This window comes from Musa acuminata, chromosome BXJ1-3 (genome assembly GCF_036884655.1).
Source record: "Musa acuminata AAA Group cultivar baxijiao chromosome BXJ1-3, Cavendish_Baxijiao_AAA, whole genome shotgun sequence".
Taxonomy (NCBI): Eukaryota; Viridiplantae; Streptophyta; class Magnoliopsida; order Zingiberales; family Musaceae; genus Musa; species Musa acuminata.
The window spans coordinates 40,355,265-40,371,184 of NC_088329.1; the positions used below are offsets into that span (position 1 = coordinate 40,355,265).

Below are 15,920 nucleotides of genomic sequence, written 5' to 3' on the forward strand. Positions count from 1 at the left end.
GGCGCCTATGACTGACATTTTAATTGCAGGAAAAGAAGAAGAAGAAGAAGAAGAAGCAGCAGCAGCAAAAGTGCAGTGAAGGTGGCACGTCGTCAGAAATAGAACGTACGTGTATCTGTATTCTGTACGTAAGATGTGTACATGTGACGCTACTCTTCCTCGACCTTGGTGGTATGTGCACATGTGCCATGGAGGTGAAGAAGGCTCACGCACGCACGGCATGGTGTGGTGATATCACTCTGCTGGTCATTCTTCCTCCACCTTCTCTTTTTTCTTCTTTAAAGAGAGGAGAGTATATATGATGTGGGAAGGCAGAAGGGAGAGATGCAATCAAAGAAATAGGAAGCATTACGAGCAGCAAGAAATGGCGGTGTCTACTGGATGATCAGCACAGCAAAAGCAGAATCTTTTGCCTGAGCTCTCCCTTCCGAGACCTCGATCGAAGCGAGCGAGCGAGCGAGCGAGCAGGAGGCGATTCCTGGCCGCCGATTGTTGACGCAAGTGGAAGAGTCGTCGCCTAATGCTGCTTTAATGCCTCCTCTGTGTCTCAAGTGCCGGAGCCGGTGGCGGGGACGTGGGGTTGCCTAGGGTTCAGGATGGGACGCCTGAGGAGTAGGAGGTCGCTCTAGGTTCTTCTCCGGAGCTTTTAGTACGAGTTCTTGGGGGCCGAGCTCGGTCTTGCCGTTCGAGGTGGAGATCCGAGGGGGATCGTGTGTGACGTTGACGTCGGTTGAAGAAAAGGAGCTCTTTTTTTGGGTGCTTTTTGTTGATATTATTGCTGGTTCAGCTTGAGAAGGGCGTTCCTCGGGTGAAATCTAGGGGTTCCTACTTCCCCTTGGGTTGGGGCTTTGTTCTTCTCAAATTCTTCGGCTTTACTGAGAGTTCAGCTTATTTCGGCTTGCTTTTAAGGTTTCGAGAGAGTAATTCCTGATTGAAGCTTCAGGTTGGGTGGAATTTTTCTGGATTTGGGCGAGCAATCTCTTCGTTGGTAGGGTTTCAGCTCGGTTGCTTCAGTTGAGGTAGCTGCTGGGGACTTTTCTTTCATCTGCTTTGTGGCTCGTTGGCTTTGTCTCTGTTGTCTGAGAATCTGGTGAAGGAAACCTGTAGTTGTCAGCTGATAGATAAAGGAGGGATTTTGCTTGGAATTCCGATAAGCTGAGACATCGTAACTTCTGTATTATGAGATTTTGACCTTTCTTGCGGCTCAGGTTCTTTCTCTTAAAGATCAAAACTATCTCTTGATGTGAAGTTGCAACTCTTTCTACTAGGGTTTTCATAGTTAAACTTGGAACTGATGATGCTGGCGGTGAACGTTTCAGTGGGATCGGTTTTGGATGAATTGCGTTCATGTGTTGCTGTTGTTGTTTCTTTTCTTCTTCTTTTTTTTGTTCAATCGTTGTAGTTGAAGTTAAATTATTTTCTGCATATATCTAGATCACAAGCATTTTTATGAACTAAAGGGTAAAAGACTTTTCACGAAGGATGGGGAAAATAGTGGAGCATGTTTCACTGAGAGAAATATAAACAATAGAAGATTTTCTTGTGTCTAAGGAAAAGGGCCAAGTTTTTGCATGCACAACTTCCTTCGTTCGATATTTTTGTTCGTGCTTTAAAGAGAGGATCCCAATTCAGTGCTAGGCTTGATGATTTTGTGGTTCCCATTGCAGTAAGCTCTCTCGTGGGTACAGAAGATGAGGCTTTCATCATCAGGTCTGGGCAATCAGCAACAGGAAGGTGAGTTCTATGACATTTTTTCTTGTGTAGCTTAAAGTTTTCTGCATATATATTGTTGCTAGAAGCTCTTAGTACTTTTGTTAATTTAAATCTTTGTTTCTAGTGATTCATTGTAGTTGGTTCTGTATCATTCAATTTCTTATGAGTTATGACTATGTTTTGCATCAGCTTTTTGATCTAGAAGTTTGCATCAATAGTGAATTGAGTACCCCTTGTCCTACTTTTTTTCCTTTTCCATGTCCTTCCAAATGCAAGAAACTATGTTCTTGATTTTATCAGACAAGTCAATGCTGTATGCACAATTGTCTCTGCTGGTTCGATCGTTTTCTGGTGATAATTGTGCTAAATTCCTATACACATATTTCACTATTTATGTAGAGTTTCTCAATTTACATTTATTGGCTGTAGGTTATATAAATCCATCTTGTATCCTCCGCTTAGAAGATATGTTTAAGCTGTGATGACTTATTTTACATTATCTAAATTGGACACTTCTAGGACCAAAATTTTCTGGATGCCAGAATGGAGGAATTTCATTTAAAACAAAGCATTTATTTTCTGCTGGCTGCTATAACCATCTATTCAAAATAAAATCAAACAGAGTTTCACTGGCCGCAGATCAAACATGTAGGATGATCCATCTGTGGTTTGAGGGGATCTTTTACAATGTCACTTCCGGATGCTGCATTTAGTTCTCCATTTCCCTTCCTTGAAGGTCCACATTGGAGATGAGCTTTTAGAAGAGTTTTGCATTCATTAGCTGTTGGAGAGTGTTTACTTTGCAATTCTTTTAGATGATTAAACTTTGAGTTTCCATGAAAGATGTCAGTATTAAGTTAGGCTATTTGTGTAATTAGACTTTTGAGTGCTTCATAACAACATGAAAAAAACAAAGATGCAGCGTTTATCTTGGAGCTTATAGTATTGCATTTTATGATTTTTTTTGCAAATTGTATATTTGGTGAAAGAACCAAAGCAAATTAATCCTTGCAAACAGATGTGCATGTCTCCTCCAACCTGTAAAGGGACGGTTGTTGTCTAATGACTGTGTTGGCTGATGAACCCTACTCTCGCCCATTATTTCTTCTTGTCTTTTCTTACTTTTACTCATTATGATAATTTCTAATTATGTAACACTAGATACGGAAGAACAGAGGTGTCTGAATTCAGAGTTATGGCATGCTTGTGCTGGACCTCTAGTTTCATTACCCCCTGTTGGAAGTCGGGTGGTCTATTTCCCACAGGGCCATAGTGAACAGGTCAGCTGTGTTACCTTTTTCTAAATCATCCTGAGTCCCTAAGCAAGACAACAATATGCTACTGCCCTGAATCAATTTCCTTCACTGTTACTGGATGAATTTTAGCTGATGATTTTGGAACAAGTCACCTTTTATTCTTCCATGCATGATCATTGATTTAGATTATTCTCTACAGGTAGCTGCTTCAACTAACAAGGAGATTGATTCACTGCCCAGCTACCGCAGCTTACCTCCTCAGCTGGTTTGTCAGCTGCATAATGTTACTATGCATGTAAGTCTGTGTCAGATATTTGTCAATTTTTGCTGTCTGATTTCATGATTGTTTGCTTATCCATGGATGTGGTTTCTCTATAGGCAGATGTAGAGTCAGATGAAGTTTATGCCCAGATGACATTGCAACCGCTGAATCCAGTAATGAACTCTCTCTTTTCAGACAATGCCGTATTCCATTAACACTTGGATGTTCTTTTAATTTTCTTGTCTTTATCTGATATGTACTGCAGGAAGAGCAAAAAGAACCTTATCTACCTACTGAATTGGGTACAGCAAGCAAGCAGCCAACCAATTATTTCTGTAAGACATTGACTGCAAGTGACACCAGTACGCATGGTGGATTCTCTGTTCCTCGTCGAGCAGCAGAAAAAGTCTTCCCGCCGCTGGTAGGTCTTGCTTGCTAGCAAATTGGTTTTCAATTTCTAAGAAGGCAGTTTTTTGGAACTAGAATAGAAATTTCTTAATCTTTTTTTCTTACTTGTGTTGCTCTTTGTAGGATTTTTCACTGCAGCCACCTGCACAGGAGTTGATTGCAATGGACCTCCATGGCAATGAGTGGAAGTTCCGTCACATCTTTCGAGGTATGTGTTTGTCATGTTCCTAAATGTCATATATTGTATCATGATTTAGGATTTGTTTGATGTGTTATCTCTAGGAATGCATTAACCTGCACAATGTTGTGATCCTTGCCCAGTTTTGTAGAAGAAACTTACAAAATCTTAAGTTCTTTGTTACTTTCTGTTTTGGGAGACTGATTGCTTTACCATTAGGAAAGGTTGACCTTAATTTTTTTCTTGTAATAAATACGATGTCAAACTTTTTTCTCGGGTGAAACTTGCTTTTCCCAGGCAGTTATACCAATGAAGAGGTTCAATGCTATAGTGAGGGCTGGCTTTGAGAATAAATTTGGAGAGAGGACATTAGCACTGCAGAAAATCAGCACAATGGTTGAGAATGTATTAAGAGAAAATTTTCTAGGTTAATATGGGCATGGGCTGCTGATAAGAGGATGATGTTCCATAAAAGTGGGCATAAATAAAATCGATGTTGTAACGAGAACAATGGTCAACAAAAGACTTGGTCCTTACCAGTAAGTATAATCCAGTTGCTAAAAAGCTGTCATGATGATAGCAGTCGTAAAAGCTGATTTTTTTTTATATGTGATGATGCAATGATATGATCTGTAACTGGACCATGATAATAGCAGCCTTGAAAGGTGATTCTTCATAATATGTGATGACATCTGGTATGATATGTGACCTATTCCATTAAGTTTTATGAGATCATGACCTGATCCTGATGGCACATGTTCTGTGTTGGAGAGACACTATTTATCTCTGATTTCCTGTGCACACATACCATTTTGCATCATAATGCGAGAACCAAACTGCAACATCTTTACAAGCATTTGCTTAACAAGAATTTCTTATCGGTCACATGGTGGTCCTGTCTTACATTTTCGACCTAGAACATGACATATGCACATTAAGTGTGCTTTCTTTATTGCTCTGCTAGGTTATTTAAGATGGACCATTGGGATGACAGAGATGAAAAATGATTCATTACCAAAATAATTAATTTCATTTGTCAAACAGGCTTGAACATGAGGTTTTGTGTTCTAAATGTATGAGTTCCCTATGTCTACTAATGAAAAATAGACATACTTTGATTCATATGATGTTCCTCTCTTCACGAGACAATTTACACAAAATTTTAGTTGCTAAAGTTGGATTGCAGGATATGCTGTAATTTGGTGGTGTCTTTACTCATATCACATATGAGATTCCAAGCAATAGCTTCAAAAAATGTACTTGTAGCTCATACAAATCTTATAATAGTCACATTGTGGGTTGGCATTTTTTTAAGGGAATGGTCATGCTTATGATGTAGGTCAGCCAAAGAGGCATCTTCTTACAACAGGATGGAGTGTTTTTGTGAGTGCAAAGAGACTGATTGCAGGGGATTCCGTACTTTTTATCTGGTACTGTTGAATAGCTCTTTTGGGCATTGTCGACAGCTTCTTTTGATCTCAATACTTGAACTTTTCCTTCGGTAGGAATGATAACAATCAATTACTTCTGGGAATTCGACGTGCTAATAGACCACAGACAGTTATGCCTTCATCTGTATTATCAAGTGATAGCATGCACATAGGGCTTCTTGCTGCAGCTGCACATGCTGCCGCGACAAATAGCCGATTTACCATATTTTATAACCCAAGGTAAATATGTCATAGCTCAAAGTATGTAATTTTCTGGATGTTTAAGTATTGTATGTATCCTTCCAGGGCAAGTCCTTCTGAATTTGTGATCCCATTAGCCAAGTATGTTAAAGCAGTTTATCACACCCGTATTTCTGTGGGTATGCGTTTCCGGATGCTTTTTGAGACGGAAGAGTCAAGTGTTCGACGGTAGGTTGGAGTTCTTTCCCTATCTTATTAATTTGGGTTCTTGAGTGTTTACCTCGTAATTGCATAAACAAGTCAAATTCTTCTTTGTTGATGATCTTTTCCTTTTCCTTTTGCTTTTGCTGCATGTACAATTTTTTACTAGGTATACCTTTGTGAACATTTTGTAAGATTCCCACTCATAATGGCCGCTTCTTTCTTCTAACAGATACATGGGTACAATTACAGGAATTGGTGATCTTGACCCTGTGCATTGGCCAAATTCACATTGGCGCTCTGTGAAAGTAATTTTTTCTGCAGTAACCAGTTTTATCTGCTCGGAGAGCATCCTTTCTTAATAAATGCTATAATTATACCCTCTTATTTTATGAACTTCTGCAAAATTGATTGCTTGAAGAATATAAACATTTGCTGCTGTTCGAGGCCTTCGGGCTATATAAGCTTGGATATGTTAATGCAGGTTGGCTGGGATGAGTCAACGGCTGGAGAGAGGCAGCCCAAGGTGTCACTCTGGGAGATTGAACCTCTAACAACCTTTCCAATGTACCCATCTCCTTTTCCTTTTAGGCTTAAGCGACCATGGCCTCCTGGATTGCCCTCCCTCCATGGTATACCTTAATATTTTTTTTATTTGAATACAGAAGTAAGCTATGAAACTTGTTTGCAGACTACAGCACATCATTCATCTTACTTATATCCAATATAATTAGGTGGAAAGCATGATGATTTCAGTCTGAGTTCGCCTGTGACGTGGTTCAGAAATGGTGGAAATCCAGGACTTCAGTCGCTGAATTTTCAGGGTACTGGTGTTACACCCTGGACGCAGCCAAGGTTCGATACAACGATTCTTGGTCTGCCGCCTGACATGTACCTTACAATGGCCGCAGATGGCATTCAAGAAACAAGGACCATGGATCCCACAAAACAAGTATCATCTGCAATGCTGCAATTCCAGCAAATACAGAACACAGCTAGCATGTACTCTCCAATGCCTCCAAGTCAGCTTTTACACCATGGTCAATCTCAACTTCCACAAGCCTTTCTTCAGAATATTCAATTAAACCAAGTGCAGAGCCAGTCTCAGTCTGAATTTTTCCAGCATCAGTTGCAGCAGGTATACCCATTTGGCAAGCAGAACCAACAACAGATTCTGCAGCAGCAGCAAGCACTGCAGCATCAAGAAACCCAACAGCAGAAGTTTTTGTCTGATCATCAACAAGTTCCTAGTGAAGCATCAGTCTTCTCTCAACCTATATCTGAGCCCCAATCTCAATCAGCTACTATGCAAAATATTTCTTTGATTTCCCAGTCACGGAGCTTTTCAGACTCCAATACTAACTGTGTCTCAACATCTGATGCCTCCCCGTTGCATAATATTTTGAGTCAGTTTTCTCCAGGAGAAGCATCACATTTGCTTAGTTGGCCAAGAACCAACCAACTTGTTACTTCTGGTCCCCGTCCATCAAAACAAGTGGCAGTTGACTCAATTCTCCCTTCTGGAGCCCAATGCATGATACCTCGGGTGGAACAATTAGGTGTCTCAGAGCCTAACATTTCTCAGCGGTCTGTTATGTTGCCACCATTTCCAGGAAGAGAATGTGCAGTGAATCAGGATGGTAACATGGATGCCCGAAATCAACTCTTATTCGGAGTTAATATAGACTCCTCATCACTTTTAATGCAGAATGGCATGACAAGCCTCTGCAATGTTGGCCGTGAAAGTGATTCAACTGGCATGCACTATGATGCTAGCAATTTTGTAGGTTCCTCTGTACATGATTTTGCGTTGAGTCAAGCATTGACAGGTTCCAGTGGTTTAGAGGAAACAGGATTTTTGCAGTCTTCACAAAATGCGGATCAACTAAACCAGAAGGGTGGAACATTTGTTAAGGTCAGTGATTTATTCCTCATTGAGTTCAAGTTGATTTTGTTATTCTGTTCTGAAAATTTCCTGCAGTTGAATTGTATGAAAATTTAACATTTCTGAGTTTTTAGAATAATGCTGTACAACTCATTTGATGTAATACCAAATGCATGTGATTCTTTTGGTGAAAAATACTGAGAGAAAAGCACTTGTGCCACATTAGTTACATGCTCAAGTTTGATGTCAATGACTGATATGGTCATTTGGAACATTCCATGTCGTTGTACAAAGCATCATATTTAGTAGAGTACGTATTTCATTCAGTTCCTTGCAAAAGCATTCGACAATAGTTTCTTAATTATATAATTGATTTGGCTTACATTATCTACAGTTGATTTAGCTTACAGTATCTCCTTAACAAGAGATCTGACGCTAAGTAAAACATGCTTCTTTAAAGTGAATGGTTAACAAACATTAACTATACAAGTTTAATGTGCAGTTTTAATAATGAGTTGTCTGTGTCATCCAGCGAATCATTTTACATGATTGAAACATGGTTATTGATTGAACTGTTGTTATCTGCCTCCTATATCTATGCTATGAAGTGATCAATGTAAAATACAATCACAGGTTTCCAAATCAGGGTCCTTTGGGAGGTCACTAGACATTACCAGGTTTAGCAGCTACAATGAGCTGCGCAGTGAGCTTGGGCGTATGTTTGGCCTAGAAGGCCAGTTGGAAGACCCTTTAAGATCAGGCTGGCAGCTTGTATTTGTTGACAGGGAGAATGATATTCTTCTTGTTGGTGATGATCCCTGGCAGTAAGTCCTTCTATGATCATTACTTTATCATATTAGTTCCTTTCAAAATTATGGTCATAGTTCACCCTCGAGAGATTATCTCGCTGTTTCTTGTCTTAGAATTCTTGCTGCTTCCACTTAGTTTCCAACTGAAAATGAAAAGCTACCATCTTATTTTATTATCCACAATCAACTAGATTGTAGCCGAGGAATTAATCCTGACCATAGAGCATTAGTATCCTCATTTGTTTTGATACTTCGTGTATGCTTCTTTGACGCTTTTCTGATGATTGTGCCTCGTCCAGGGAGTTTGTGAACAACGTATGGTGCATAAAAATACTTTCGCCGCAAGAAGTGCAGCAGATGGGCAAACAGGATGTCAATTTCCTGAACTCCGGCCCCATAAAAATGCTTCCAACCAATGGTTGCGATAACTACATCAGTCGGCAGGATTCAAGAAATCTGAGCACCAGGGTCGCATCGATGGGCTCACTGGAACACTGAAAACAAGATTTGTTGGTAGCTCATATCCGTCCTTTCATCTTTTTTTTTCACTGTAGTTTGTCATTTTGGGTGCTCACATGAAGCAACAACTTAGCTAGCTTAATTTACTGTATCATATATGACATCTGCCTATAATGTTGGTACAAACATTTCAATACTTGTTTTCTAGGAACATTCATGTGAATGTATGTTGTTGCAGTAATTGACTTCTTGATTTGCCTATCAGCACAATCATCTTGGCTCTGTTGTTTCAGATATTTTTAGCTGGTTGTTCATCTGCATTGCTGGCAAGCAATTTTAGGAATCAGATCATCTTCTGCTTCAGCTTTAGCCATTGGCACATTTATAAGTGGACCACAAAAGTTATCAGATTCCCCATTAGATTGTGTCCCTGTCGAAGTGCTGGAATGTGCACTCATTACATTACAGAATGTGATGTCAGTGGTAGATCACAGTAGTCCACCCTCTGTAGCATGGTTGACTGCCTCTGCTCATAAAGTACCAGCATGTGGCTTCTTCCAGTGACTCCCACTACCAAAGATATACATGACTAGCATCTCTTTCTCCTTGGCATCTTCTTTTTCCTTTCATCAACGTATGATGATTCTCTTGCCCCTTCCATGTCTATGGTTGGCCCCAGCGGCATTCAGATCTTATCTACTTTGTCATCTTTGTGCTCAAAAAGCATATGGCTTGGTTTTATCCACTGCAGCTGCAGTGATCAGTTAAGAACAACTCAAGGATTCAACTTTTGGTTGCTGCAGTAATCATAGCATAGGTGTAATTCTATCAAGATCTGAGCTCAATAGAATAATTGATTTGTTGAGATTGAACTAATGGCTCTATTAAGTTGCATAGTAATGAAAGGTGTAATTCTATCATGATCTAATTCCGATAGAATAATTGCCTTATTAACTTGTTGAGATTGAACTATTAACTCTATTTCAGACTCAAATCCAAGATCTAATCCTAATAGAAGAATGGTAAACATGTTATTTCTGGGTTCTGCAAGGATATATATGTAAAGATACCAAGTACACATTTAGTCGACCCAACCAAACCGGGGGGTCATCAACCCGGCCCAACATCAAATTAAGTCGGAGCGCGGACTGGGTCGATCCCACAAAATATGAGCCGGACCGTGACTCGAACTGGCCATCAAGTCCGCACACGTGTGTTCATTTCATCGAACGAAGGCTTAAGATGTCTCACACGTGTGCCGGTTTCAAGATTCAGGTATATTCCAACTTCCGAAGGGGCCTTCGGCTTCTCGTTTCGTTCCCCCTTCTCCGTCTCCTTCCTCTCTTTGGTTCGGCGAGGGCGGCGGCGAAGGCGAAGGCGGAGGAGGAGCCCGAGGAGCGGCGGCTGCGGAGATCGAACTACAAGGTTACGGCTCTCAAGTCGGTCGACGTTAGCCCCTCGTGCGTCGGCCCCCTTCACCAGCCCCCTCATCATCATCGAGTAATATTCTTGCTTTCCAAATATCCTCTATCGTTTTCAATCTTGGTTTTAGGGTTTTACGGCTCGTAATTGGATCTTTCTATCGTTTTCTTGGAGATTCTCTCGCTCTAAGGTTTCGTTTGGGCTGAAAGGCTCCCTTCTTGTTAGGACGGAACCCTGTGTCTGTGAGTTCTTGACTTTCTTGGTTTTAATTTTTTGGTGTGAGTGGAGTGACGTTCTTGCTTCCTAAATATTTTGACAACTACGCGCACAACGGATTGGATTATATTGCTTATATGGTTAGAGCGGACTATCGTAGGCTAAATTTAGATTGTTGCTGTCATTTATTGTTCTTGATTGATATTTATGTATCTTTTTTGCATTTTTTTTTAGTAAATGCACACACATCAAGATCCATTTGCTTGCTTCTTGTGGACAGCAGGTATTAGGATCATGTATTTTTCTATGATCCTTATCCATCAATTTAGGTTGTTTCTTTCTTTTTTTTTTCCTTTTTGTGATGCTTATGCATCTCTTTGCATCAGAGAAAAGAGTTACATCGATTTTGTAACCAGGCATCTTGCCTTTTTGTTTTCGGTAATGCACATGCATTGACATCCATTTATTTACTCCGCATGGACTGCTTGTAAAAGATTATAATTGTTCTTAGATTATTATCCATTTTTTTCTTTGTCTAGTTGACTGTTGATGCAACTGGAAGTTCTTTTTTGTGGCACATTTAACAAAGAATATTAAGCTTTTGGAGTGTACAAAGTACAAACTATTAATAGTTTCCATTGAGATCCATTTTTTGTTCACCGCTTTTCTAAAATAGGAGAGCTGTGGAAAATAGTTAATCTTCCATACATTTAGAAACCCAAACATCAAAAGATTTTTGTTGGAAATCATGTTTGGGTATTCTCTTATCATGTCTGGATTTGATTGGTCATTGTTGTTGTCATGTTTGAGTTGAAGGATATTTTGCTTGTTTGGACATGCTATTGAAGCATTTATTGCTCAAGGAAAATTGTCAAGATGGTTTGGCATCTTTATCTAGAATACATTGGACCAAAGGGAAAATATTTAGGAAATTTAATTGAATGTGGAAAATGATTTGACCAAAACATATGGTATAAAACGAGCTCCATCACATACCTATGGATTGTTATCATTGTTACCGCCTATTTGTCTTTAGATGGTGACAACAAACTTGGGCGCCTGAGTCTATGTTTTCTCTATATTTAATACCATTAATACCAAGGCCAATACAATTTGTTTATGTCTGTTAACAGATAATAATAATTGTGTTTTGAAAATGCTAAGAACTTCACTTTATTTTTTGGCCATTGTCTTATTAGTAGCCGGATTAATGTGTTATTCCCTTTTCTCACTGTCTCCTAACAAAACATGGTTCAGCTCCATTTGGTTGGCTTGATTTATATGCTATGCTTGTTTGGTATTTCATAAATCAGAAAATTCATAGTTAGCTTCTTGTCAAATCTACATGTTAGAACTAGTCTTTTGTCAACTTTGCCCAAGTTGGATGTACCTGTATAGGCAAGAATTGCAACACTTGAACTTTTTCTTCCTCATGCGAGTCTTTATACTCCCATGCATTTTCTATATGAAATATTTTCTTAGTTCTTGGTTTCTTACATATATGTGCACATCTTTATAGGGTGAACCTTAAAACCGTGGAGAGGTATTAATCTTAATCTTGGGATGTTGAGACATCAAAGCTCATCACAAGGTAAAGAAATTATGATTATGCTTTTTTAGTTTTATGAGAAAGTGAAAAAATCAATTAGAGTAAAGAAGTTAGTCCAAGAATAAAAGGTTATGTTAGCAACTTGGAATACAAGTACACTTTAAGGGAATGAATTAGAATTGATAGACACTATGATAAGAAGAAGAATAAATATTATTTGCTTACAGGAGACTAAATGGATAGAAAAAAAATCTAGAGAGATTGATAGTACTGGATTTAAAATTTGATATACTGAAATAGTGAAACACAAGATGACATAGGAATTGTTGTCGATAAGGTTCTTAAGAACAATGTTATAGATGTAAAAAGGTTTGGAGATAAAATTATTGTTCTAAAATTTATAAAGGAACGAGATTTTGTGAATGTCATTAATGCTTATTCCTCTTAAGTGAGATTGAATAGTCAAACCAAAAGAGAATTTTGGAAACTTAGATAATATCATTTAAGGAATATTTATAACAAAACATTTTATAGTTGGAGGAGATTTGAATAATGTTGTAGGGAAAACATATGGTAAATATAAAGAGGTATATAGGGGCTTTAGTTATAGGGAAAGAAATGAAAATGATGATATGATTTTAGATTTTGAAACTTTGTTTGATCTTATAATTGTAAATACTCACTTTAAGAAGAGAGAAACATTTGATTACTTATAAGAATGATCACAATTGTAGTCAAATACAGACTTATTTCTTTTCGGCTTTATTGTTGTTATTATAGAAGGTGAAAAAAACCATGTTTGGTACTTTCATCTAGATAGATTGATCTACATGGTCATATAATGTTTTCCTTGATCAGATTTTTTTTCTTTTGTAGTGAGTATTTTAATGCTCAAGAGGAACATGCAATTTTGAAAATAATGAGGCTGTCATTTTTAAATTCCACTTAGAATCTCTGTGAATGAAATTGTGAAGATTTTGGTAGAGAAGGCCGCCATTGTGCTTTGTGTCTAGATGGTGTCCATCTCTAGATCCAACTGCTTATATGAATGCATAGGTACATAGATAGTGTGTCTCTCTCGATCCAAATGCTTATATGAATCGATGGATGTGTATGTATACACATACAACTTTGTGCACATATGATGAATTTTTTTATCTTGTTTCTAAAATAACTGTTCCTTATGTGTCTCATGTATGTGTGCATGTATCACACTGGATAGTTCAATTATGAGACCCTATTATTTTGAAGTCAGTAGAGAATGAACACTCCATATGTTACAGTTCATCACATTGATCTTTTACCTTTTCAAACCAATTTCCCGATATGAAAAAATGACATGTATATATTTTTGAGTGTTAAATTTAAGAAACTATATATTTTTGAGTTTCACGTAGGTCTCATGCTGATGTTTCTTTCCAAGTATTCAAACCAGTCTCCTCTTTCTTTTGAGACATTAATCATGTGTTTAATTAGTCCCATATGTTTCCCAGCAATGGAATCTTTAGATGAATACACGAGAAATAGAAAAAAGAGCTTCCAGTTTTCTATTAGATGCTTGATAGTAAACGTTCCTTTGTGGTTGAGAGATGACATAATATAAGCAATCGGTTCTTAGTTTTAACTGCTTGCATGTTCAATGACATGAGTTAGTTTTTTTGTCCACCAATGGGCATAAAGACTTACACAGATGCATTTGGTCATTCCATGAAAGTCAAAAAGGTAATCGTGTCCCTTGATAGTGATCATGATTAATATTTTCCTCATCGGTTTTATTGATCGTGACGGTAGATTGATTGATTGGCTTGGTACAAACGTATTGAGATGTATCCATCCATTTAAATAATGTTCAGGCTATTCGTTGGTTTATGTTTTTGCCAGGTTATACCATGTGTTTATACCATTTAAATAAAGGACAGTCAAAAGGTTAAGCCAGATTTATTTCTGTGCTGGCATCGTTATGTTTTCTAATAAAACAAATATTTTTTATTTATATTTTGATAAATAAATAAATTATAATTCATATATATTAATAAAATATTATTTATTATTTGACTATCCGACCTAAAAAAAAAATAGGATTTAGGATGTGACACGATGAAATCCAATGCCATAAAAATAAAATGAAGCGATATCACCAAATCAAATAAAACGGAAAAAAAAAAAAAGTTAAGTGTCAGAGAAGACCTTCAAAACTCAACAACAAGAAGAAAAATAGTTAACTTTTAAGATAGTTCATGCCCAAGGAAAATAAGCAGAAATCAACAAGAAGAAGAAAAATAGTTACTTTTAAGATAGCATATTTTGCATTTTTAATACCCGTACAATATTAAAGTCTGAAATGAACAAGCACAAAATCTACAGACAGCAATACATCAAAAAATAATAGTAAGATCAAGAATGACTAAAATATTCTGAAAACAGAAAAACCAACAAAATGAAGTTTTGAACAATCAGTAGAAAACCAACAAGCTGCATATTTCTTACTGCAGAAAAGAGAGGAACAATCAGACAGCGCATGTCTTGCAGAATTTAGGATAGCAACAATCCCGTGGAAGTGCATAAGTGTGAGCAGCGATCAGAAGAAAGAAATATCCTTAACCCAATGATATAAAAAGCGTTAGGCGTCAAAAGATGCCAATATTCAAAAACATACGAAGCGCTAGGCGCTTCGCTCGGGTGCTTGTCCGAACGAAGCAAGACGTTAAAATATATAAATATAAAATATAATTAATAAATATAATTATTTAAAAATTTAAATAAAAATATGTTATTAAATTAAGAAAATCTAAGATATAAAATCACAATGTCACATTAACAGTATTAAAATTATTAAAAATTAATCATTTCAAATAAACTTAATAATATTAACAGTATACGTATACTATTAAAAGGAAGTGTAAAGGGGTGCTGAGCCAGCTGACTGAGAAAAGAGGAAACGACAATGGCAAGCGACGACAGCGGCAACAACGAGCGGCGACGGCGACGAGCAGTGGGAGGCGCAAGCGACGACAACAGTAGCGTTTGCAAGCAGCGACAGCGATGAGCAAAAGAGCAGGAGGCGTGAGCGGCGACAGCGACAATGACGAGCAGCGGGATCGAGATCGGGATCGGGATAGTTCAATTGAACCAACTAACCATCATAGACTGAACCATGACCGAACCAAACCTAAAATCCTGGTTCAATCGCCCGAGCAACCAGCAGTAAACTATTATATTTCATTGAAATCCATATAAGCCCAATGTACTCCACCGAGCGTTAATTGTTTGACCAGACAGTCTACAATTTCTAGCATACGAATTTGCTTAATGAATTATGCTGTCCTCTAACAATCAAGCTACCTATATGATACTCAACAATGTTTAAGCTGCATTAATTAAACTAATCAACTACCAAAGTGTTAAGATCCGACCAAAATCATTTTCAAACAATGGATTGGGATAAATTTTTATTTGCAGATCATCCTGTCAAGGTTTGTTGTTTCATGATACATATCCAATCCCTAAAAAGCTCAAGCATATGTGTTTATAAAAATCAAGACCAGCTAATTTGAAGCTCATCTGTTAAACATATCCAGGTTTAATGACAATTATTACATTTAATTCAAGACATCATATAACATGGGTAAAAATCATGGTAAACAAATGAAAAAGTAATGCCGAGAACCAGATGAAAGAGATAAAAGAATAAAAACCTAAATTTTCTAATAATTTAAAGAAAGGATAATAATGAACAACAAAAGGTAAAAGTATAAATGGATGACATGGTTGTATTTACTGTATCCAATATAGGATGCTATCACACTTAATATGTGTCAAATGTTCAGTGATCCTATCAAAGAATTAGACCTTTTGACATAATTTATGGATGGTATAGTATCATGCCACCAAAAAACAGAAGCAGCAACATACCTAGTCCCTCCAGCAAGCA

The 15,920-nt window shown here is 37.7% G+C and overlaps 1 protein-coding gene and 1 long non-coding RNA gene across 4 annotated transcripts; both read left to right on the forward strand.

The window, feature by feature from the left end:
• Window positions 1–246: 246 nt before the first annotated feature.
• LOC135629907 (auxin response factor 17-like) lies at window positions 247–9,066 on the forward strand. Of its 2 annotated transcripts, XM_065137668.1 has the most exons (15): window positions 247–1,208; window positions 1,668–1,734; window positions 2,875–2,993; window positions 3,169–3,264; window positions 3,348–3,404; window positions 3,497–3,652; window positions 3,763–3,847; window positions 5,157–5,247; window positions 5,323–5,487; window positions 5,554–5,676; window positions 5,882–5,957; window positions 6,134–6,281; window positions 6,384–7,564; window positions 8,168–8,358; window positions 8,643–9,066. In XM_065137668.1, exons 2-15 carry the CDS (start codon window positions 1,692–1,694, stop codon window positions 8,839–8,841), a joined length of 2,730 nt encoding a protein of 909 aa, XP_064993740.1. In that variant the 5' UTR covers window positions 247–1,208; window positions 1,668–1,691; the 3' UTR covers window positions 8,842–9,066. The 2 variants fall into 2 exon arrangements, with proteins under 2 accessions (XP_064993740.1, XP_064993741.1); XM_065137669.1 differs by lacking the exons at window positions 247–1,208; window positions 1,668–1,734; window positions 2,875–2,993; window positions 3,169–3,264; window positions 3,348–3,404 and having other exon boundaries at window positions 3,513–3,652; window positions 5,162–5,247.
• Window positions 9,067–10,109: 1,043 nt separating this feature from the next.
• Window positions 10,110–13,239, forward strand: LOC135629933 (uncharacterized). Of its 2 annotated transcripts, XR_010493505.1 has the most exons (3): window positions 10,110–10,302; window positions 11,960–12,031; window positions 12,866–13,239. It is a non-coding gene; the product is annotated as an uncharacterized LOC135629933 (long non-coding RNA). The 2 variants fall into 2 exon arrangements; XR_010493499.1 differs by having other exon boundaries at window positions 11,960–13,239.
• The last annotated feature ends 2,681 nt before the right edge of the window (window positions 13,240–15,920 follow it).

Excerpts from the sequence above, each read along its gene's own strand:
- LOC135629907 (XM_065137668.1), top strand. The coding sequence starts at position 1,692 with ATGAGGCTTTCATCATCAGGTCTGGGCAATCAGCAACAGGAAG. Across the intron at positions 3,848-5,156 it reads GTTCCGTCACATCTTTCGAG|GTCAGCCAAAGAGGCATCTT; the intron begins GTATGTGTTTGT and ends CTTATGATGTAG. Across the intron at positions 5,488-5,553 it reads ACCATATTTTATAACCCAAG|GGCAAGTCCTTCTGAATTTG; the intron begins GTAAATATGTCA and ends GTATCCTTCCAG.